General features: G+C 38.5%; 2 protein-coding genes across 2 annotated transcripts; both read right to left on the bottom strand.

The window, feature by feature from the left end:
• Positions 1 to 5734: 5734 nt before the first annotated feature.
• Positions 5735 to 9715, bottom strand: trappc6b (trafficking protein particle complex subunit 6B). Its single transcript, XM_080733201.1, has 6 exons — positions 9341 to 9715; positions 9185 to 9252; positions 8620 to 8737; positions 7774 to 7857; positions 6659 to 6752; positions 5735 to 6362 (listed from the first exon to the last, which is right to left on the bottom strand). Exons 1-6 carry the CDS (start codon positions 9419 to 9421, stop codon positions 6331 to 6333), a joined length of 477 nt encoding a protein of 158 aa, XP_080589327.1. The 5' UTR covers positions 9422 to 9715; the 3' UTR covers positions 5735 to 6330.
• Positions 9716 to 11822: 2107 nt separating this feature from the next.
• On the bottom strand, positions 11823 to 17725 carry LOC308290878 (solute carrier family 2, facilitated glucose transporter member 1-like; the record flags this gene model as incomplete). The annotated part of the gene is made up of 9 exons (XM_080732792.1): positions 11823 to 12029; positions 12466 to 12669; positions 13063 to 13164; positions 13601 to 13705; positions 14473 to 14660; positions 15304 to 15466; positions 16005 to 16245; positions 16342 to 16502; positions 17648 to 17725. 9 exons carry the CDS (start codon positions 17723 to 17725, stop codon positions 11823 to 11825), a joined length of 1449 nt encoding a protein of 482 aa, XP_080588918.1.
• Positions 17726 to 23979: the final 6254 nt, after the last annotated feature.

The raw sequence follows: 23979 nt of genomic DNA, 5'->3' as shown, positions 1-23979 counted from the left end.
ATAAAGTGATCCCACCCTCGATGACAAGCATTCAAGATGAGGTCTATGATGCTATACTCAGGAATGCGCTTGGCTGTAGTTTGTAGAAAGGAATTTTGAGTGACCTGCCCACAGCTATGGTTGAGGTAATGATACAACCCCTATGAATAGTATGTGTTACTCGATACACAAGAGCTGCTTCACAGTTGCCCGTTTGGCAGCCTCACAAGAGATGCTGATGGTGACCTTTGTTCAATAATAACAATTACGCTTATGTCAAAAGAGCTATTCAAAACCTGATAGCCTAAGATTTGGTCAATGAATTTATCTTTTGACTGGCACTCATACTGTAGGTCCAACGTTTTTAAGAGACACTTTCTCTGATAATTCTACTTTGTGGACATTTCTTACTGTAGGTATACATTTTGTCAGGAACAGTACAGCTGCATTGGCCCTTTGAGCTTGGCTAAATTTGGATGCACATAAGCCCACTGCTTTCTCTCACCCACGCCATGAACTATATTTATTTTGAGACTGTATATATTTCTTTTCTTTTTTTTTCTGCACTTTGGTGGTGGGGTGTTGGGGCCAGGGTGTTGAGGGGAAGGTTATCAATATTATTGATCAATTGGATACAGTGTTGATAGAAATATGTCTGACTTTCAAAAGAGTTTGTGAAATCCCAATTAGTTAACATTTCTGTATCATCTTCACAACTAGTAAATACTTTATACGAGCAATAGTAATGTATGTCAGTGAGGTCAGTAATCCCCTTCATAAGATTACTGTTTTCAGTAAAAAAAAAAAAGTGATTTATTGTCATGTCATGGATTATCGTCAATACATTACGTGTCTGTAGGCCTACTACAAATTTCTTGGCCTTGTGTGTTTTAAATGTGAGCAAAATATCTTATACCTGCTAATGGTAACACAACAGCCAAGAAAAAATTGCATTTGAGAGTGCAAATAACTTAGCTTAATAATAATGTATTCTTTGGTTTGGTTTGTTTTCCACATTAAGATGCCCAGTGCTTAGGCAGCCAGCCAATGACATAAGCCATCACAGCCAGCACCTGAAATAAGCAGAGAATGCCACAAGGATAAATAAATCATTGGTGGACTCTTTAAATCACACAATGAAAAGGAATATTCCGTAATTAGTCATTTTGGCTTCAATATTGTGGAGGGTTGACAGTTTGTAGTTGAGCTACATTGTATGTTGTCTATTTTCTTTATTCAGTTGATGTGTTTGTGTTAGCTTCAAACATTATGGTTGTTCATAATAAATATTATTTTATTACTACAATGTTTTGACTCTGGATTTTTCCGCTATAAACACATTTGGAATGTTGAAGTTGAAAAATTATAATTTATGGAATTATTTAACAAAATAGACTGGATAAATGATTAACCAATATTTTGTTTGTTGAAAAGGATCCCCATTAACTGGTTCCGATGCTGATGGCAATCAGCTAGTCTTACTGGGGTCCACACAAAAACATATAAAACTACAGCATTAAATCGCATTAAAGGAGTAGTTCACCCCCAAAATGACTTTTTTTCTATTGATTACTCATGCCATGGAGAGTAGAGTTCAATAATATGTTTAGTTTTTTGTAGCATTCCTAAAAATGTGATAACAATAAATTTACCCCCATTCGTTCCGGATGGGGACCCGTTTCGCATCCGGAATCAATGGGGGTAAATTTACTCAAATCAAATTTTTATTAGGAACCAAAAACCAAAAAATATTATTGAACTCTAGTCTCCATGGCATGAGTAATCAATAGATAAAAAGTAATTTTGGGGGTGAACTACTCCTTTAAGGACAACACAAATATTAAAACTAATATATATTAATAACGAATTAATATATTTCAGTGGGTTTATCGAAACAAATACCAGTCCTCATCATGTCATCCTGTACAATGCATTGTGATTAACTCTTAAAACTGTTTCTGTTCATACATTTAATCCCGTATGCACTTCAAGCTGCACTAGTCTATGCATTTTCAGGAAGATGTTAATTCGTGACTTCCATATCCTTGTCAAATAAAAACACAACACAGAGAATTAAATCATTAAACAGTGTTATTTTTGGAAAATGCAAATTCTTCATGTAATGGGGTCTTTAATCAACACTCGGTACAAATAATCACAAATACTTTCATCTGTAATATACTGTAAATGCAAAACATGTTCACATAATGTTACTAGACCTTTCACTTTTTCACTTTTCAGTTGCCATTTTGGGTCTTTTCTAATCATCTGCTTCCAAGTTCCAAGTAGGGATGCTAAGCTGAAGGACTGAAACCAGCTGAGACTACTCTGATCAATGACACACACAAACCCTTTTTGCACCTTAGCTTTCTTTCATCTGAAGTTGTCACTAGACACCTCATATTAGGAAAGCGAGAACAGATCAACAAAATATTTCCTCAGATCTTCACATCAATTACTGAACAATATGATGTTTTGAGCCACATGATAACATGTGACATAAAACACATAACATTAAAGGCCAATCTGAAATCGTTTTGAAAAAAATAAAAATAAAAGTTTTACAAATAAATCATTTTTGAGTTGAGCAGATAGAACAAACCATCTTCAAATGGAAGAAAAATATCCTATGCATCTGTCACCATTAGAAACTGTTATTTATACTTCCTCGTTATCCCAACCCAAATAAAATATATTCGTTTTTAATATTTGGCAGTGGCCTACCGTTTCTTTGTTTGTATCACTGAATGGGCCTTCAAAAAACATATAGACCATGGGATCTTCAAAGTTCGTCCATTTGTCATGGGCCTTCTCTGCAAGCACACTGTAGCTAGTTTCAGTTTCCTGTGACATGGAACTAGCTGGAATAACTTAATTCAATGTCAACTGTCCAAATAGAGGTATAGATACGTTTAAATTCCTTATTGTGGGCTCGCCTATAAGGCGAGCACACTTTAGATATTGTCATTATTTCTATACTAGGCAGGCAGTCAGTGCAAGTATCAAAAAACTTCGGTTCCTTTCTACTCCTACATACTTAGTGAGAAAATGAAAATAAAAACATCAATGTGTTCAGTTTACAGTGGCGAAGTGTGCTATTATTTTCTATAGCAATCGGCCAAATGGTGGCGCTGTAGGAAGCCTTCGAAAGTGCGAACTTTGAACAGGTATAGCTCATGCTGTGTTTGAGGTCCAGCCATGAAACCTGTATACACGTATGCGTCTCCTCATGCCGAACAACTTTTACGCTCTGAATTTTGACCTTTGACCTTTAGATCTCCCACAATTCGGAATTATATGAAAAACAGTAAAAATCTATCTCCTCCTGGGATTTTCACATTACGCACATGAAACTTTTTTCACATGAACTTTGGACCAATACGGTCAAACTGTCTGGTCGGATTTCTTTTAAAGTGAAATAAAAAAAATTAATAATTCAATCAATATTGCTGTTTTATGCAAATTATTCTTCGGCCTCTAAATCATACATGCAAAGTTACACGTTCATGGCATTTGGCAAAGATGTGGAGGGTTAGTCAAAGTATCACTGAAACCAATTTTATTCCAATCGGCCAAAGGGGGGCGCTATACGAAGCGTTTGAAAATTCAAACTTCAAACGGGCATAAGTCATGACTCGTTTCATTTGAAGACATGCAACTTGTTACACGCGTGCTTTGACTCGAGCGGAAGACATCTGTGTCGTTGTTAAGTAAGCTCCGCCCTTCGATTTTCCGCCATTTTGAGCAGTTTGTAAAACGCGTAAACCCGCTTTTATTCTGGAATTTTCGCTCCACGTGCACAAAACTTTTTTTTACGTGAACTTTGGACCGATATCTAAAGATCTGTCAGATCGGATTTCTTTAAAATTGAAACATGCTTTTTAAAATAAATTCAATGAATATTGCAGTTTTATGCAAATTATTCTTCTGCCTCTAAATCATACATGCAAAGTAACATGTTCATGGCATTTGGCAAAGATGTAGAGTGTTAGTCCAAATATCACTAAAACCAATCTTACCCCAATTGGCCAAAGGGGGGCGCTATATCATTTTGAGCAGTTTGTGAAACGCTTAAACCCGTTAGGATTTTTTTTTGCAATTTGCATGAAACATTCTACACACAATCTAAGGACCTTTATGTAATATGCCTATGAAGTGCACACACACAAACAAATAAAAATAATAATGAATATAGCTGCAAGCAGCGATAAAGTGGCCAAAGCCAAAAACACCTCAAATCATGAACACAGCCTGCAATGTGCGTGAAATCTTGCAAGCACATTCCCAATAGGTCAAGGAACAGATACCACCCTTCTTACATTGGCCTGTTATAGCGCCACCAGCAGGTCAACTTTTGCACAACACATTTTTGGAACAAAATGGACCAATCTTTGACGTCAGTAACGTCAAAGAGAGCACTGCCTGCGATCTTGACATTTTGTACTTTTATAGCCATTGTTTTCTGGCTTGAAGCGAGCCCACAATTGTTTCGAAGGAACAATATTTTCTAGTTATTAAGTGTGCCTGCCATGCAATGGCAAAACACTTATTGTAATCCGCCATACTTAAGTAATTAAGTTCCTTGCAAATTTCGGCACGTAATAAGTGCCGCGCGATTTACGCCACCGCCGCAATATATACATCAAAACGTGCGGCTCGGCCGGGAATGGGGTGCTATTACTTTTCTAAGAGAAAAGTTGTATTGTTTAATTGATATTAATTTATTAGTGAATTAATTTTACCCATTGACTTATAATGGGAATCGCAAAAACTCACATTCAATATTTTTTTCTTGCAAACCATAGGGGCTACAGTTTCAAAACTTGGAGAGGAGATTTATAATGATATCAAGGATTAAATAAAAAATATTTTCGTCAGTTGGCCTCATGGTGGCGCTATAACAGTCCACTTTACCTTTCGGCTTGTAACTCTTGAACCGTGGGTCGGAAAATTAAAATTCCTTTTTCCCTGGATTCCTTGGGTCATGACGCATCTCCATATAGGCCACGCCCATTTGCGTCAGGATAGACTTTCCGCCATTTTGAATTTTCTTCAAAACACACTTTTTGCTCCTTTTCCTACATATTTTCTCCAAATTTCACAAAAATCGATACACACGATCTATGGACTCATGCGATAAACATATTTAAACGATATTTTGATAGTCCATACCGTTCTTCCGTAACAGGGTTCCAACGTTAGCGGGAGGAGCCCGTTTTGTAAGAAGTAGCCATAAATCACAAACGAAACATCCAGTCAACACCAAATTTTAACCACAAGTGGGGGGCGCTATACTGAACATATACCCAAAAGCATTTCCACTTCGACCCATAGGGGGCACCATAAACGCGCAAAACGTAACCGTTTCATGCCAAAACGTGTTTTTCAGGGGGAACGACCCTCTCAAAACGAAACACTAACACCAACCGCTACACAAGGTTGCACAGACTTAGCGAGCTGCAGGCACACTTAAAATTTCTTAGAAATTTTCTTTTCTAGTTTGAAATTAAAGGTGCACATTTTTTATTTTTAATTAGAAAGGTGCTGCAAGTGATTTTTGCTTGTTAAACTAATTAGCATTAAATAGATCTTATATTCCTCAGACTCAGAGTGTTTAATGATCAGTAACACTGGTCTCAATGTCTCTCCAGGTCTTCAGTAAAGAGAAAATACTGTATATGTTCATGTCAGGATATCAATTTAATCAAATCAGCAGAGAGAACAGGATACAGGATAAACAAATACAATTGGAAGTGATAAAACAAATAAATTAGCAGACAAAATTGTTACTGGAACACAGGCTCATCATTCCCTCCTGATTGGATGACATTTGTATCCCACCTAGAACATGTATTTTCTGTTTACTGAAGAGATGGAGAGACAGGGAGACCAATGTTACTGAATAAACACTAACAATGCATATAAGCTAAAATAATTAATTTGTAAACTAGAAGTTAAAGATGTGATGAAATAAAATATTCATTGTATTTTGCTTTTAAATCTACCTGTGAAGCCACATTAAATGTAAATTTGATCTTTTTTATTTTATTTAATTTAGTTGCAATTGTATTGTATTCTATATAGATTTCGCTAAACCTTCACATCAAGCACTTAAGAGAGCGGTCACACCGATATCCTTAGCTGACCAGAGTCCCCACACTCACTACATCATGCCTTGTGAGCGTGCAGATATGAGATTTTCATTGAATGAAACACAATGCCCAAACACATAATATAAAAACATATATTCAAATAAAATAAAAATCTGTTACACAATATTTTACAAGTCAAACTTCAGAACAAAGACTTAAAAAAGGCAAGACAGTGGGATGACCATGGCCTCTTGAGATACTACATTTTCTGGATCATGACCTGGAATTTACCTAGAAAGAAAATGAAATATAGGGTGTAATTAATTACGTCTATTAGTATTAGAATCTTCACTGTAAAATAAATTCTTGATTTTAAAATATCCAAGTTATGCGGTTTTATACGATCATTCATTATAAGTTAAAGTGTTTTTAAGATATATCACATAACATTTTGACCAACAGTAAAACCCCCAGTGTTCATTTCTCCAGCTGCAAATCTGATGTAATGCAACAAAAAAGAAAGAAGGTGCAAAATCTAATCAAATTGAAAAACGTCAATGTATCAAACCCTGAAATGTGTTCCTTACATGCAGGCATTACGGACACCTCTGCCGTAACAATGCTCTTCACTCCCAGGTTTGAAAGCCCTCCCCTCACAAGACCACATGTGAAGGCTAAATACTGGAAAACAAAAAGAATAAATCACAAAATACTGTGAACTCTGCTGTATTTAAAGAAACAAGTCATTATTTCTGGTATTTGATGAGGCTAGGAAGAGGTTTTTGAAAACTTAAACCTGGAAAAACGACATGGAAAAAGTTCTCATTTTCCTGCAAGAGGAGTTTTATGGAAGGGAAAATTATTGACTTGCAAATGCATCAGAGCATATTTTCCAAGTAATTATTTAACTCATTGTGTTCCGTCTTCGTCAGGTGTTGAAAACGGACAATATATACCCACAACTTGTGACAGCGAGGCATATACTCAGATTTACTGTTTAGCAGCGGCTAAAATATTTGCACTGCAGTGTAGAAGGCCAAATTCAACCTGCACATCTTGTTTGTATCTTTTCCAATTCCAACTATAGCGATCATTTGACCAAAACGGTATAAAATGTTTCAGTTTAGAAATCCAACAATTTTAGTGCAAGAGAAGGAAGTGAAATCTACCATTTTATCAGCAAAGCTAGCACCAAAATTAACAGGAACTAACAAGACATATTCTAATTACAGGCATTTGGTGTTAAATAATTAGCAGACCAGATTTCGAAACATGTTTTGGATGGATCGAAAATGAAAGTCAGCAAAACTGTTCGAGAGTTTTGAGCAGCGCAGAGAACGCTCAAAACTGAAAGTAGAGATGTGTCTACTGTCTATACCTCTTAACAAGTACTATAAAAGCTGTGCTGTAGACCCATTTGTGGGTCGCAACCGATTTTTTGGTTAACATTTTCAAAAAAGAAAATCTCCCAAAATGTTAACTTTTTCATTAATTAAAAACAAATTAAATTATTTTTCAAAAGAATTTAAAGAATAAATAAAACATAAATAAACAAACATTTAAGTAGTCGTAAAATAGCTGATCTACAAGCTGCTATTTTCACCATAGCTTGGGTCCCGGGGAGACATTTCTCAAGCTAAAAGGTTGGGGACCCACTGCTATAGACTGAATATGTACTGTAGTGTGCAGTTTAGAGTCTAACCTTTGGGGCATGTTCCAAATGCTGCTTTCCAGCAGAAATTTGACTGAGTAAACGGAACTTGTTATCCTGTAGCACGTAGATGCCCTGCAAAACATGACAAATTGACAATGACAACAGCATCACAACAGCAATCATAACATAAACAGGCAGGCCTATGCTGTGTGAGAGCTGGATCTAACTGCAGCCTTTAGTCCTGGCATGGACATCTGTCCTGCATACACGCAGTCTCATTATTAATCTATCATGAAGAGAATGATAGCCAACACTCTGAGTTGAGTGCTGCTGGCTATCAATATGATCCATTCTTTGGAGCCGTGCACGCGTAAAGTTTATCGTATCGTTTATGTATGACCGAAGCATTCCTTCTAGTTACAGTATTAATGTCTCTGCCCTGTGTGTGTGTGTGTGTGTGTGTGTGTGTGTGTGTGTGTGTGTGTGTGTGTGTGTGTGTGTGTGTGTGTGTGTGGACATCATAATGTTAAAGGGGAAGGAACTTTCATCCTCAACACATGTGACCTACTGTGGAACAAAACTGTGGACAGTAACTAAAGTAAAGCCGATTACTTTAATTCTGCTACATATCTAGGAAGGGACTCTTGTAACATAAACTTAAAAAATATGAATTAACAATTAACCACTTAAAAATAATCAATCTACAAACTTGTAATAACCTTGTAATTGTCTATTTTCACTATATTTGAAAATGTCTATACATTTCTGAAAATGTACTTTGTCATTTGTACATTTGAATATTTGAGTGTATTTACTTGAGTACATACAAAATACTGTAGTGTAGGCCCACCACTGGTCCTACAGTATGTGCTTGTATGTGGAGACCAGTCTTACTTGGTGGTTCGTCCTGAGGTTGTCAATCTGCTTCTTGAAAACACACGTCCAGAAGTCCTTACAGATGAATTTCATTACATCCAGCTCGTCCTTGAAGCGAGCTGTGTCTTTGGTAAACCTGTAGGCAAAGATATAGTATTGTAAATGTACACACTACCTAGGCCAGTGTGTGTGTGTTGTGTTGTGTTGTGTTGTGTTGTGTTGTGTTGTGTTGTGTGAAGAGAGAGAGACCACTGCCACTGACAACAAAATTAAATTCAAAGAGGAAATACATCTCTTTTCTAATGCTGTTTATACTGCAACATGTGGTGGTCACAAAATAGCAAAGCAACACCTGGACTTTTGAAAACACATCAGTTGTCCTCAAATATTATAGATTATTGTATTCTAAAGATATCACATCACATACGATATCACAGATTACCAATTGTTATTGCTGTGATGAGGTGACTCCAACTGTCAAAGTGTCGTTTCTGAATGCAGTTGTAATTATGCGATCAGATTAATTGATAATTTTATACCTCTACATCAAATGGAACAGTCTGAACATTAATTTCACTGTTACCTTTCTATGAGTCCTTGTCCAACCCTGAATCCCATGTTTTCCAGTTTGGTGATATTTCTTCCATTCTCCTGTGAATGCAGCTTATCTGGTTAGATGTGAGTTCATGATGAGGGGGTAAAGATAAATAGATGAGTAAAAAATAAGAAAGACTCTTACCGTCTCTCCATTTTCAGCAGATTTGTAAATGTACTGTATCAATTCATTGTGTAAAAACTGGAAGAGGGCTTCGTCAGCCATTCTTGTCTGCCTGTCACCTAGCTGTCACCTGTCAAACCTCTGAACTTGGCATTAAATGAGAAGAACACCCCAAAAAGAAGGAAAAATGGCCGTGTTCTGATTTAGGAAGTACCGTTATAATTAGCTTGTTTCAGACAGTATCTCCTTTGGTTAAATCGTGCATGGCAGAGATCCCATAGGTGATGACTGTATTTTTGTCAGCATCTGCTCGCAGAAAACCAAAACATATTATTGCACATTCGTTGACGTTTGAGTGAAGAAAAACGTATCGAATGAAAACTAAACAGCTGACTGCCTGCCACTGGGGGTCCTTTCAGGATTGACCACGTCACTGCCTGCCCAAAAATGTTTTCCATTCAACACAGCAGCTAGCACTAGCAGACAAAGGAAGTGTCGGCAGGGGGCGCCAGAAGACAACTAGTCATGCCAAACGCTGTCTATTCTGCTAGCAGCAGCTCCAGACATAACAGGACAATGTGATGAGGATGACAACAATAGCATTGCTGTATATAGTCTTATCATTGTCCATTTGAGTCTCAGTGTTGGAAATTACAACATTGTCATCGATGTTTGTTTTGTACTACATGAAAAAATAAATACAACATCACAAGTGGCAAAAATGATTTAGAAAAGTGCTTCATAAACTTAAGAAGAACAATAGAGACAGTTGTTTTCCTCGTCCTTTTATTAATTTACTAGTTATCCCATCAACAGTCAACAGTCAGGACAGCAAATGTCTTGGCACTTTTCTTTTACAAAAAATAAACATCCTCTTGCCTTTAAGCCATAATAAAAATATAATAATATAATCCAGTGAATCACATGACCAATACATTATAACACCATTGACCAGAGGTGGAATGTGATATAACAACAGTTCTGCTGAATTTCTTTTTTAGTGATTTCTGATTATACAGTAGGCTACATGTCTAGATCTATTGTTATTTACATTGCATGTTCTATAGAAATGTTCAACAGGAATGTCAATATATTATACAGTGATGCTTGTATGTGTGCACAGACAGACACGAGGCATTCAGCCTAAATTAAAACCAAATCATATTTTCATAATGTAGATAAGAATCCATCACTACAGAACAGGAAGAGGTCGGATTAAGCTAAACTTTGACCTAGGTTACATGATGAATAACTGTATAACTGTAAACAAATCATTTGGTTGGTTGAGATCATCATAAAAGTTATGTTGAAGGTTACAAATTCTATTATTGTTAACTTTAAGTATCCATAATTACAGTATACATGTACATCCGGGTCTAATACTGCTATGTAGGTGTATATAAATGTGTCAAATGTCTATGCTCATGCATGATTCTTTCACAGATTGTCCTCAGTGAATAATAGTATGGTAATAAAGTTCATAAGACAATAACAGTGTCAATAACACTGATACAATCACATTAGCTTGTAGAATCCACCCATCAGTGATAATACATTAGAGACTAAAATGAATACAACTAACTCATATTTGGATGATCTTAGATGTTTCTCAAATGTTTGTCTTTAATTAGATTTTTTTGTAAACATTTATGGTGTGTAATATTACTCATCCCTGTCAATTTGAAGGAAGCAAATGGAAACAGTTTTTGACCTTGGATCATCCATCATGGACAGGTGAGGAATATAATACATTCTACATAATACATTCAATACAGTATATATTGGCACACATCAGTTGACTGTTATGGGAAAAATCGCTAAATAACTATAATACCCGCATTGAATCCAATGAGGAACAACAAAGGTTCATGCTAAATTGTCAATGAGTGACTCAAATCTAGAGTTTGAGATATTCCTTTCAACAGGCCAGCACTTGTGTTTCCAGGTCATCAAAACATTTAAAATGGTGTCTAAATGGCTATATTTAGAGCTGGTTCATGGATAATCTAAAAACATTTAGATTTCAGTGGAAATATGCCATGCATGGGAATGAGTGTGGGCTGTGGACATAAAAAACAAACAAACTGAACAAGCTAAAAAGAAAAAAGAAAAGAAAACTTCACATGGGCCATCTATGTACAATGTACATCTTGAAAGAAAGTGCCAAAAAAGGAAATGTTTACCCCACTTTGCAAATAGCAGTAATTCTGCAGCAATATAATTGGCTTAAGTTCAATCAATCATTGTAACTTAATCTCTACATAGCAACCATCACTAGAAAAGCCCTCAACTTATTTCTACTTAGTAGTAATAGTCGTTGACAGCCTGATTTAAACATTGTCACAGTGTAATCGTGTGCCAAAAATAGACGATCTACAAGCTCTCAACTTGCAACGTGTTGTCAGCTTGTAGATTTTTGAAAATGTTTTGTACATTTTCGGCACTTGACAACGCCATACGATAAGGGTACAAATGAAGCATAAAAGTGCAATGTATGTGTTCTTTAAAGTGGTGAGTCTGCTCCACCATAGATCTGGAACTCCTCAGTAGAGGCGTATTTGTCAGAGTTGTGTCCCGCTGAGTGTCGGAAGCCTGCAGAGATCTCGTCAAACGTGCGGCCCTTGGTCTCCGGCACCTTGAAGTAGGTGAAGACGAAGAAGCCAAGCAGAAAGACTGTGAAGATGATGAAGACATATGCGCCGCACAGTTTCTAGAGGGAAGGTTAAGGGAGGGAAAACGACAGTAAATGTTCCATTCACGTATGCAAGTAAAAGTCCTGTTGGTGTACAGTAGCAGAGTGGCTCAGAACCTCTTCCTGAAGACCAAAAGCCTAAAATCTCAACTGGCTGAGGGAGAGCCTATATTGGGCTTTAAAATATTACTGAGCAGAATAAGGATTGCACACAAACCCTTGCTATTACGCAAACAATATCACTTACTGCACCTTGTTAAATGGAAGGTGAATACTTCAAGTACTTGTGCAATTGCAATAGCCTGTATGTTAAAGTGCCTTGGTACTATTCTTTTAAATTTTGTTTAAATCCTGAAATTCACAGAGCACCAAGGCTGGAACTAATTGATAAAAAAACATTTGATGATCATTTTGCAGTGTCTCTTGTTGGGAGTTGTATACTTGGGTGCCTTACCTCAACATACGGGAAAAACATTCCCACCATGAAGTTGGCAGACCAGTTGGAGAAGCCGGCCACGGCGATGGCAGCGGGACGAGGACCCTGGCCGAAGAGCTCGGCTGTGATGAACCAAGGGATGGGACCGGGGCCAATTTCAAAGAAGGCCACAAAGGAGAAGATGGCCATGATGCTTACATAAGACATCCACTTGTGCTGGTTCTATGGAGAGGAAACCACACCAGGGATTCAGTATACAGTCATTTGAGACAAATTGTAAAACATCAGCGCTTATGAAAATACCTGCTCTCTGCTGTTCATTGCTTAAAGGTCACAATGAGTCAGGTGAAATTATGATCCACAAAGAATGACAAAGATTCTGGAGGTATGACCAGCTGTCTGGGCATTGTGGGCAATCTGCACCATTTGCCCATACCTCACCATTTGTATAAAACAGTGGTTTTCAAACATTTTGTACCCAAGTAACTAACTTCTACTACTACTAAGAATGCAGTGTAAAACTGTTCATGTTTTATCGGGCACATTGCTGATGGTGAAACCTTTTTCTGTTTAATATGGCTGTGTTTTGAAACTTAGTAAACCTGCCACACTTACAGTCAATTCCATGGCAATGGTCATGCAGACTGCTGATATGGCCATTCCCATTAGACCAGTGAGATGGAGGGATCTTCTGCCTGCACGTTCCACCACAAACAACTGGACAGAGAGAATACCAAAGAAGTTAGAGACTTGTAATAGAGGCATCTTAAAGTTTAGATTGGGGTTCCACAGATAAGACAAAACCGACCTGTTTACTGTATGTATTTATTTATTTAATTTCTTTCTGATTTCTGACTCTTATATGATGTTTTGCATAGTAGATATTTGTCTATAATTTAATGTCAAACGAACCCCAATGTAAACAAGGCATAGGGCTTTCTTGGGTTTAAATCCTATTAGTAGACCTTCTACTGTATGTATCTGAACAGTACTGTCATGTGCTTTTCCTACATGGACTGCTAATAAAATATTCAATCAATTAATCAATCAAGAAATTATCAAGTGTCTGTGGCCTACTCCATATCAAACTTGAAATGAAAAAGGTGTAGATTCTCTGCTTCACACTGTTATGTCGTTGTGCGTAGTAACTTACGGACACCACAGTAAAGGCAGTGTTGACCACTCCTGCACCGATGGTAGCATACACAGGCTGAGACACCCCTGCTCGTTCAAAGATCCCTGTAGAGTAGTAGAACACCTGCAGCGGACCAAAGACAGCGTTACCATGGTAACATGTTTCTATTATGTTTATGTTTGTGCGTGTGGACATAACGGTAGTTTGGAGACAGGTGCTTGTTTAAAGGAAAGCGTTAGTAGAATGGCAGTCTGGGAATATCAGAGTGAACGTGTGGTGATTTGCTTATAGGGTTTTGCCTGCATGTATATTTGAGTGTCTCTTCATAATTTGCATCATGACGCAACTGGATCAAATATTGTAAACATAAATTATAATCTTATTATAACTATTCCTTTACGGAATGTCCGTCTGTCTGCCATCTGTCTGTCTGCCATTTGTCTACAGTACAGTGATGTCAGTCATCTCCAAATGTGGGATGACTGATGTCAGTCAGTGATGTCATTCAGTGTTGTCAGTCATATCCAAATGTGGGCATTGTTTCAGCTTGCAGTATTGTGGATGTTATCATGTCGGCGACACTGTTTAGTATCAGTGATGTCAGCATGCAGACAGACGACAGAAGGCCAGACAGACATTCGGTAAATGAATGGTTAGATATATGATTCTGAAATGGGCAATCTGCGTATTGACTACTTTTGCTTTTGCTAATTTAAGTATACTTTGACGCTCTTACTTTGGACTTTGGCTTAAGTAAACATTCACTTTAATATTGCTACATCATCCGAGTACTTCTTCCAGTGCCCTCTTCCATCTGACATGTTAATAGATTAAAACAACATTTAAAACTTCAACATAATAACTGAATATGAGGTTTGCCTTCCACTCACAGCGTTAATACCAGACAGCTGCTGCGAAAGCTGCAGCATAATGGCAATGAAGATGGGCTGGCGGTAGAGGGAAGAGCGGAACAGCTCAACAATGGTCACAGTCTTCTCCTTCATCATCTGCCTGCTTTCCTCCTTCATCTCCAGCATGTCTGCACTCACATCTTCTGTGCCTCGCAGCTTTGTCAGGACTGGCAACACAAAGGTAAACATATTGTTGTTGAAAAAGGACATCTTAATAAATCAAATATCATTTTTTAAATGCGTTTACACAGCAAAATCCAGAGCATTTAAAGATGATATTAATTACATTTGTATGTAGACTAATAATAATAATACAATCATTCATCCACAGAGCTTTTTAAAAGGGTGTTGAATAAAAATAGGCTATTACTTCCCCCAAATAATTTTAATTGTATTGTTTTTTGTTTACATCTGTGAGCTCACAATGGCCATTTTCATTGTTGCTTCATGATTTTTGTTGCTAAAAGTACTTTACGCATTACTCCTTTTGCATTACAATGATGCAAACTGCATGAGTGCAGCCTTATAGATCTGTATCACGGGAAATAAGGAACCTTATGCCACAGAGGTGGAGTGGAGTGTGACATATGACTGAAGTGGACCCAAAATATGAATCCCCACTTCATCCTCAGCTTCTTGTCTCTCTCCATGTACACTGTACATGGTACAGTCTAAGAAAGTATAAGTCTAAGAAAGTATAAGTATAAGCTTGAACAAGCTGGGCCAGAGGACTCATAGAGCAGCCACAGGTTGTTGGAAGTTTGATCTGCTGTGGGTGGTGCTGTGCACATGCACATGCGTGCGTCTCACCACTCCGGGCCTTGCTCTCCTCGTTGCGGTTGAGGAGGAGGAAACGTGGGCTTTCAGGACAGAAGGGCAGCAGGGTGCACTGCAGTACAGCCGGGACAAAGGTGAAACCCAAGAGCAGAGGCCAGAGGTCCTCAGTCCCCATGATCGACTCGATCCCAAACACCTGCACAAAAGACACACAGCACTTAGGCTCATCCCCAAAATAGAAGAGACATGTTAGGTGAGGATCGGCCAAGCCAACGTATGCTAATATGTTTTCTGAGAAGATACCATTCCATTTGTAAAAGGGCTTTAAACTGAAATGGTTCACAGAGGCAGGGAAGCATAGCCTAATCCAGCTAGATATGAGCATTCAGCATTACATGGTGACACGTGTATAGCCTGTTATTGTTAACATTGCAGCATTTCCCTTATAGTCATATAACTCACTCTGTCACTCTCTAAATGCTAAATATATTTTTGCACACTTAAAGGGGAATACACACATTAAGGTTACTGCAGTACATTGGTAATTGTCAAATTAGTTTAGATGAGAATGTAGAATATGAGCAACTCCTTTCCATAGCTTCCATCCAGGAGTGTTAATCAGGACACAGGCTCCAGCAAAATACATACATTCAAACATTCTCTAACACACAAACAGCCTTTTGGCAGGATGCTACTGTAGCTCAGTCAACACTAACAAATTTAATGGATCTTGCCTGTGCCATAAGGATGCCAATCACGATGCCAAGCTGATGCAGGGTACCCAATGCACCACGGAGAGCAGTGGGAGCGATTTCCCCAAGATACATCGGCACGAAGCCAGTGGAAAGGCCAGAGTACAGGCCCACGACGAAACGACCAATGATGAGCATCTCAAAGGATGACGCCAGCTTGGAGAAACCCATTAAGGCAGCAGCGATGAAGGCTAGAACGTTGACCATGAGCATGGAGTTTTTCCTGCAAAATAGCATCCACTGTTAACATTCATTTGCTCTCTTTCTGAAGAGAACTTTGCATTTGTGGAAGGCTTGATTAATATTCTCAGTTACGGACCTTCCAAAACGGTTGACGAAGAGGCCAACAGAGAAGGAGCCACAGATTCCTCCCACGGAGAAGATGGCCACAGAGGCAGACCACAACGTGGTCAGAGTGGTTGTAGAGATGTCCTCTGAATACCTGCTGTTCCATGTCTCATTGTAGAAGCTCTCAATAATCTATAGCACAAGACAAACACATCAGACATTCTAGTATCCTTATATTAGGGGAACATTCACAGAAAATAGCAAATCTACAAGCTCACAACGTCCCACGATGTAATGAGTTTCAAGCTTTTAGATCTGCTATTTTCATCAGCAAAGATATGCCCATGGGTTACAAATGGGTTGATGGATCAACAGAGTGAGCATATTCAGTGTTTTTTGACTAATTAGACTGCCTACAAATGAATTGTGTTGTGTTGAAGCACAACATACTGTATGGGTCCATAGCCATAGGTCTCTCAACTCTTCAGACCCAACACATTAAATAAGGGTTATTCATGATACACAAAAATAACAACATTCTGTTTTTGAAAAAAACATTGTTGGTTGTTCACCTTAATCAAGCCCTTTAGATTACCATTGTTGTAAACATTATTAATCCCACGGGCAAAATTCTGTTACAGCTTCACCCAGCTGACGGCTGCTCATGTGGCCATGATGAGCACTCGGGTTGTTAGGGGTTAATAAGTGTCTTGTTTACAGACACATATTACTGGATGGGCTGGATGACATTCTGATTAACAGACAGACAGCCTCTCTACCTAAGCTATGGCCATGCCTGCTGAGCCATACAGTTGAGCCAGACTGCTGAGCCAGACATATATGTGTCAATGAGTTTAATGGAGCATTATGCTAGCGGTATCACAGCAGCAGTTACACAAACATTAAATCAATGATATTGAATCACCGTACATATTAATGTGTAATAACTCTGAGAGTAAACAAATGCAGGCCTACACAGGCCCATTTGATTACATTACATACTCTCTCACTCTCACACTCACACTCTACACGAGTCAAATGAACATTCAGGATTTTATTGTGCACATTTTGTCAATTAACAAGTGCTTGTTACTAAATAATAACTACATTGTATCCATTGCAGCACAGATTATTTTTCTGATTTCCAAAACAGTTTTGGACATACAAGGTTGAAGGTGGTGCTGCTCCAGACTGTATGGTGGAAGCATTGTAAAATTGTGGGAGGCAACAGTCTGGCTCGCAAGATGGTCTTTGGTAAAGTTATTCATGTTCCACACTATGCACCATGGTTTGCATAACCATAGACACTTATTCTGAAAGAAAACCTTAATACTCACCCTTTGGGGAGCGTTGATGACACCGGTGTTGTAGCCAAACTGCAGTGAACCAATGACGGCTGCCCCCACCGCCAACATCAGCGGTAATGTCAGCCGCTGTTGACAGCCACAAGAAAAACACACTTAAATATCCATGGTCCAACAAACATCCACTTTGTGGCTGTTTTTAGTTGTTGTTTTGTATTAGTTAACATGCACATTGTATCTAGGAAACAAAGGTGTATCTCAGGGGAGGGGAGGGACATAAAGGTTCTATTCTATTCTGCTCCAACAATCATTTAAAGGTGTATGTCACTGAAGAAAAACAAAGACCAAGTTAGCGTCTGTGTAGACTTGACCCCTCTTAATGGAGCTGTTTTCAGGGAGAAGCACATTCTTCCCTCTGTGGAGCAAACCCTTGGCATGCTGTCGGGGGCACGGATCTTCACAAAGCTTGACGCCAATGTGGGGTTTTGGCAGATTCTGTCTGCACTGCTAACAACGTTCATCACCTCATTTGGCCTTTATTATTTCAACCGCCTGCCGTTTGGCATTGCTAAAAAACCTTTCATAATAGGACAGTTTTTTAGTTGCTTGATTCAGTTTAGATTTAGATATTTGATATTCATTTTATCAGACACGCCCCCTTCCTATACAAACCCATTGTAACTTCAAACTCCATTTTAACCATGATAGATTTAATGAAAACACCCGTCCTTTTTCTGGTGACTCCTGACACCCTCTTCATACGTGAGCAGGTTGTGTTTTTTCGATACCTCCTTTCATTTCTTTTTAATATTTTTTTTTTTGTATTTTTTCTTTTTTTTTTCTTTTTCCGAAGTAATTATTAAGAAATAAACTAAAAAGGTTATAAAAAAAACACTGCCTGTTCGTGTATTAGGAGGGCGTCAGGACTCAGGAGTCACCAGAAAAAAGGATGGGTGTTTTCATTGAATCTATCATGGTTAAAATGTTTTTGTATTTAAGTGAAATATCCCTTTTAAATACAAATAAAACATTTTAACCATGAAAACATCCATCCTTTTTTCTGGTGACTGACGCCTTCCTAATACATGAGCATGAACTTTTTTAGTTTATTTTTAATAATTATTTGGGAAAATAAAAAATAAAAAATACAATTAAAAAGTTATTTAAAATAAATTAAAAAAGTTATTGACAAAACACAACCTGCTCATGTACGGTATTTGGAGGATGTCAGGAGTCACCAGAAAGAACGACGGGTGTTTTCATGAAATCTATCATGGTTAAAATGGAGTTTGAAGTTACAATGGGTTTGTATAGGAAGGGGGCGTGTCTGATAAAAATGAATATCAAATATCTAAATCTAAACTGTATCAAAAAACTCAAAAACTGTCCTGGGTGTTCTCAAAAGCTTAATTAGACAATACAATTACTAAGTAAAAAAAAAAAAAAAAGAAATAGCCCTTGAAGAAATAGTTCAAAATTGACAATTCGGCAGCTATTTTGTTATGCAAATTAGAAGGTCAAAAACTTAAAAGTTTGCATGGGAACCATTTTTTTCAGATTCAGCACCCTTGAATTGTGTAAAATAGACTGGTTCCCAACTTTTACCCCAACTGCCTCTAACAATCACACCGGCTGATTCGTGTCTGGCAACGCAAGACTATTACAGAGGTGACTCTGTAAACCTGTGATGTGACAAAACATAGTAAGCAATGCAGCAGTTAAAATAATAAAATGAATAAAGGGCGTGCTCAAAGTTAATTGTGCCCAGAGCCATGGGTGGGTGCCAATGTGCTAAGAGACTGTATTGACACCTGATTTCTACTTAGTTGCACATCATGTCTTGGCAGCAGCGTGGTGCGTTGTGAGTTGTAGGCCTACGGTAGATGGTCTATATTTGGTGCGAGACACTGGCGTGCAATTAAGTACAACATAAATCGAACAACTTTTTTTTACGACTTTTTAAAATGTTTCACACTCAACATTTTTAATCAAACAGATCTTTATACTGTATATTGATGAGAAGGGAAACAAAAGTGTGTTAGTAAACACAGGGAGAAAATAGACTGGATGAGAACGTCTTACTACACACTCTGAGCCATTATGTAACACACACACACACACACACACACACACACACACACACACACACACACACACACACACACACACACACACACACACACACAGCTTGTGAGTGCCAAAAGAGAGCTCAAACTCTACAACTGTTATTGAGAATATCGTAAATACCTCTGAATTAAATATTTAGTTACAGTGCAACTAGAATGCTCTCTTCTTCAAAAAGGTTAAAGGTCAAACATTTTACTTTTACTTTTCTACAATCCATGCAGAGATCCTCATCTCATCTCATATTATTTTGTCTTATTTTATGGCTCTTCTAGAGCACTGAATCATTTTCATGTCAAGGACATCGATCTGTATTTGGCCATGGATCCCCATTTGAAAGGATTTTGTGTAAGGACCTCCAAATGATGATGATTCTGATTCTGACACCATCCAAGTCATTTTGGGTGCGGTGAACAATTCCTTTAAATCTTTGGTTTTACTGTGTAACGCACCTTGGTCACGTCTCCTTTGAACACATAGACTTGGCTCTAAAAAGATCACCTCTGCCTCTAAGGACAGTGAGATCAGTGAGAGGCCCAACGACATTACATCAGCAACCTGTGAATAGCCTTTTAAGCTGCCTCTCGTGAATAACCACGCTGTGTGATGGTCTATTTACTGTTGAGTCAACGTGATCTCTGAGCTTTGTAAGGGAACAACCAGCACGGCCACTGCGGCACGATCGCCATGGATGAACCAGTATGTGTGTGTGTGTGTGTGTGTGCGCGTGCATGTGTGATTATACTACACATTTTGTAGTGCATAACAGTCCATAATTTTACCCGTAAGCCCTCAAACTTCACCTGTTCAGACCTGGTTTCTTCAGTTAAAGGACAACTTTGGTGTTTTACAACAAGGGTTCATATTTTAGATTGTAATTAGAGAAAAGAAAAAGTGAGTGTTAAAATGTTTTCATTTGCTTCGTTCTATTGTTTTATCGCGTTTACAGTGTTAAAATGTGGCTAAATATGTCTTTTTAGACACAATAAGCCAGCAGTTTCTTTCTGCTATTTACAGTAACACTTCTAGCCCCCATAAGTCACATCCAACCATGAAAGGTTGCGTTGTATCTTGGGAATGGGCTTATTCTGTGTAAAATTAGATATTTAGCCACTTGTACGCATGCCCCCAACCACTGAAATAAGAATCTCTAAAACAATAGAGAGAAGTAAATGAAATGATTTTAATACTCATCATTTATATTCTTTAATTACAATCTAAAATATGAACCCTTTGTTGTAAAAAACTAAAGTTGTCCTTTAAAGCCTTACTTATTTTTACTGTTTTCACTTTTAGATAATGAATTTATTCGGCACTCAGAGGCCCCTGTCCAGATTTTACAGTGCAAAATGTTTAATATGTAACTGATTCAACTCTATAGTGGGAGGTGGGAGAGAGTATTGTTATTGCTGCATTCACTCTCCCCATCCGGCTTCCCTCCCCCAAACGCAGGACGATTATGTTCGCATAGACGCCCGACAAAGCCGGATGCACCACGAAAGATTTGAACCCACAACGTCTGTGGTGGTGGGCAGTCTGACTCTATGTATCGGTTCAACGGAAACCCAACTAACGGGAGTGTGCATAGAATTAACTGACAGGCATTTGACCAGGCTGTAAAACCTGTATAGAGACTGAAACTTGTTCTCCACCAAAGAGGGGGCTCCGTGCCACACCCAGACGGGTGGGCCTGCAAACTACAGTAGCGGTATCTCCTGTTATAAAACGTGATATCATGCGAGGTGCGTTTTGTGCTTGGGGTTTTTGCTGTTGTCACAGTTACTCCTCATCTTTTTACTGTCATGAAAAACTGTAAAAATGTCGCATGTAAATATGGTGCTGGCCGAGACTCACATGCTGGAAGGGTGGAGTTTCCCTAGGGATCCCTAAAAATTAAAAGATTGTTTCATCTCTCTCACCCTCGTTGATTTTATTGCAAGTTATAGGCTACTGTACGTATGTACGTTCACTCAGCTATGACAGAGGCTGATAATATAATATTATGTGCTTACATAAATACTATTAGATCCACGAATTCAGATTCCGATCTTTAAATAGAAAATGCAGCGGCGCCCACTGGGCTACTGGTCCAGGCGCATACCACTTAGGCATTGCCACATAGGCATGGATGCCTGGTGGCGTTGCTGGTTCGATTCCTGATCCCGATTACCTTTGCCGCGTGTCACTCCCCATCTCTCCCCCCATTTCCAGTCAGCCTACTGTCCTATCAATAAAGGCATAAAAGCCCAAAAAGAAGGGGAACAAAATATATATACCGGTATAGACCTATAGAGAGAGAAAAAAATCAACAGTACTTTGATGTATTTATTTAGAAAACTAAATAAATGCTGTGTCTTTGACACTTTGACCACCCGTTTCACCATGCAATATATGTTTAACTATCAGTAATCAACAGATCAACTACTATAGAAATCTCACCACCTGCACAAAAGTCTACCAAAGTGTAATTTAGTTTATGGGAGTTTTATTCATCCAGCGAATGTAGCCTATATGTATAATGGCTTAAATTATAAAATGAATCAGACTTTCTTTTATCAAATTTGTATAAAGCTATGACAAAAATGACCACTGCAGGACCCCAGTCAATAGGATTTAAGTCAAATGTTGAGTAGTCTCTGATTAGAACTGGACTGAAAACAGGGCCAGGTTGTGGTTGACCAGACAAATAAAGACTGCCTCCACACAAGCACATGTCTACAAGCACTCTATAGTTCACATATGTCAAACTCAAGGCCTGGGGGCCAAATCAGGCCTGTGAATGAATTATCTTCGGCCCGCGGGATGATATTTAATTACTATTAGAACTGGCCCACTAGTATATTGCTGGGATTCGAACCAAGGTCCAACATCTTAATCATCAGACCAAAGGGATATCCCTATGGACTGGGGGAAATATTAGACTTTTGATGCCATCAGGCTGAGGCAGTGAGTCAATCTGCTACACACGCACCACCATAATACTACAAGGCACGTATCGAGGGCCCGTGACCGCAAGCCCGCGTTAACCAGTCCGGCCCTCGACTTATACAATTTCTTTTATTTTGGCCCACTGTATATTTGAGTTTGACATCCCTGCTATAGTTTATGGATTCCTACTACAAATGCTTCACAGTCAGGTAAGAATGATGTGGCCACTATGGAATGCTCTACCAGCTACCCTGAAACCTTTACATATTCATTCCCTTTACATTTTTAAATATGCCCTAAAATCATGGCTCGACTCAAATTTCTTTTTGGTCGTAGCAAAATGTGTTCTCCAACTAAGCCTGTCCCCAGGGTTGGAAAAACTCAACTTCTCTTGTGACTCGTGAGTGGCATCTTCCATGTGTTTGCATCCCTGGTCCCAATCTCCAAGTTATTATCATCAATTGTATTAAAACCATATTTTGATATGTAGGTCTATTCTTTGTTGTATTGTATTTGTCTATAGGCCTATGTTGAATTTTTACATGGACCACAAGGGACACAAGCCTTTGGCTTATTCTTTTGTGATTTTGATTTCTTCTTAACCACAGAAACTAGCTACAACACGTTAGACAATATTTATAGATATGAGTAGGCCTATTGACATAATTATGATGTGTGCTTTTTCCCTCCAAAGTTTTCTTTTGGGGAATGAATGGAATATAGCAATTTGATTCAAGGCAGTGCAACACATTTGAAACATGTTCTATGTTGAGAATGGGGCAGAGCATCAATCGTGTGTGTGTGTGTGTGTGTGTGTGTGTGTGTGTGTGTGTGTGCGCGCGCGCGCGCGCGTGCGCTTGAGTTTGCGTGCGCTTGTGTTTGCGTGCGCGCCTTGCATTTTGGGGGAAATGCAATGCCATTGAGTAGCCTATGACTATCACCTGTGTGTCAAATATATGCTACAAATAAATAATGTAGGTCTACACGTCATAACTATTTCGGATGCAGGCAGGCAGGCTGCAACTTCACCCTGAACGTGACCAAGATACAGGTGCAACTTAGTTCTGACAACAGATCACCAGATGAGGATAACTGCAGTTTTGCAACAGTTTTTTAACTTTTAACTGAACACATAAAATAAATTACCTGGCCCCTGGATTCCATGGTGGTCTTGTAGAGACGGAGGTTGAGAAACTCAGCGGGTGGATGCTTTATATTCCGTGAGCACGCACAACTTCAAAGTCCCGTAAGTCCACTGTTAAGTCCTTAAAAAAAGAATATCCCAGATGCAATCGTCAACGATCTCAGCCTTT

Source organism: Nannobrachium achirus (genome assembly GCF_963921795.1).
Source record: "Nannobrachium achirus genome assembly, chromosome: 9".
NCBI lineage: Eukaryota > Metazoa > Chordata > Actinopteri > Myctophiformes > Myctophidae > Nannobrachium > Nannobrachium achirus.
This window is presented reverse-complemented; position numbering and strand designations above follow the sequence as displayed.

Excerpts from the sequence above, each read along its gene's own strand:
- trappc6b (XM_080733201.1), bottom strand. The coding sequence starts at position 9,421 with ATGGCTGACGAAGCCCTCTTCCAGTTTTTACACAATGAATTGATACAG. Across the intron at positions 9,253-9,340 it reads CTGCTGAAAATGGAGAGACG|GAGAATGGAAGAAATATCAC; the intron begins GTAAGAGTCTTT and ends CTGCATTCACAG. Across the intron at positions 6,363-6,658 it reads GGTGTCCGTAATGCCTGCAT|GTAAATTCCAGGTCATGATC; the intron begins GTAAGGAACACA and ends TTTTCTTTCTAG.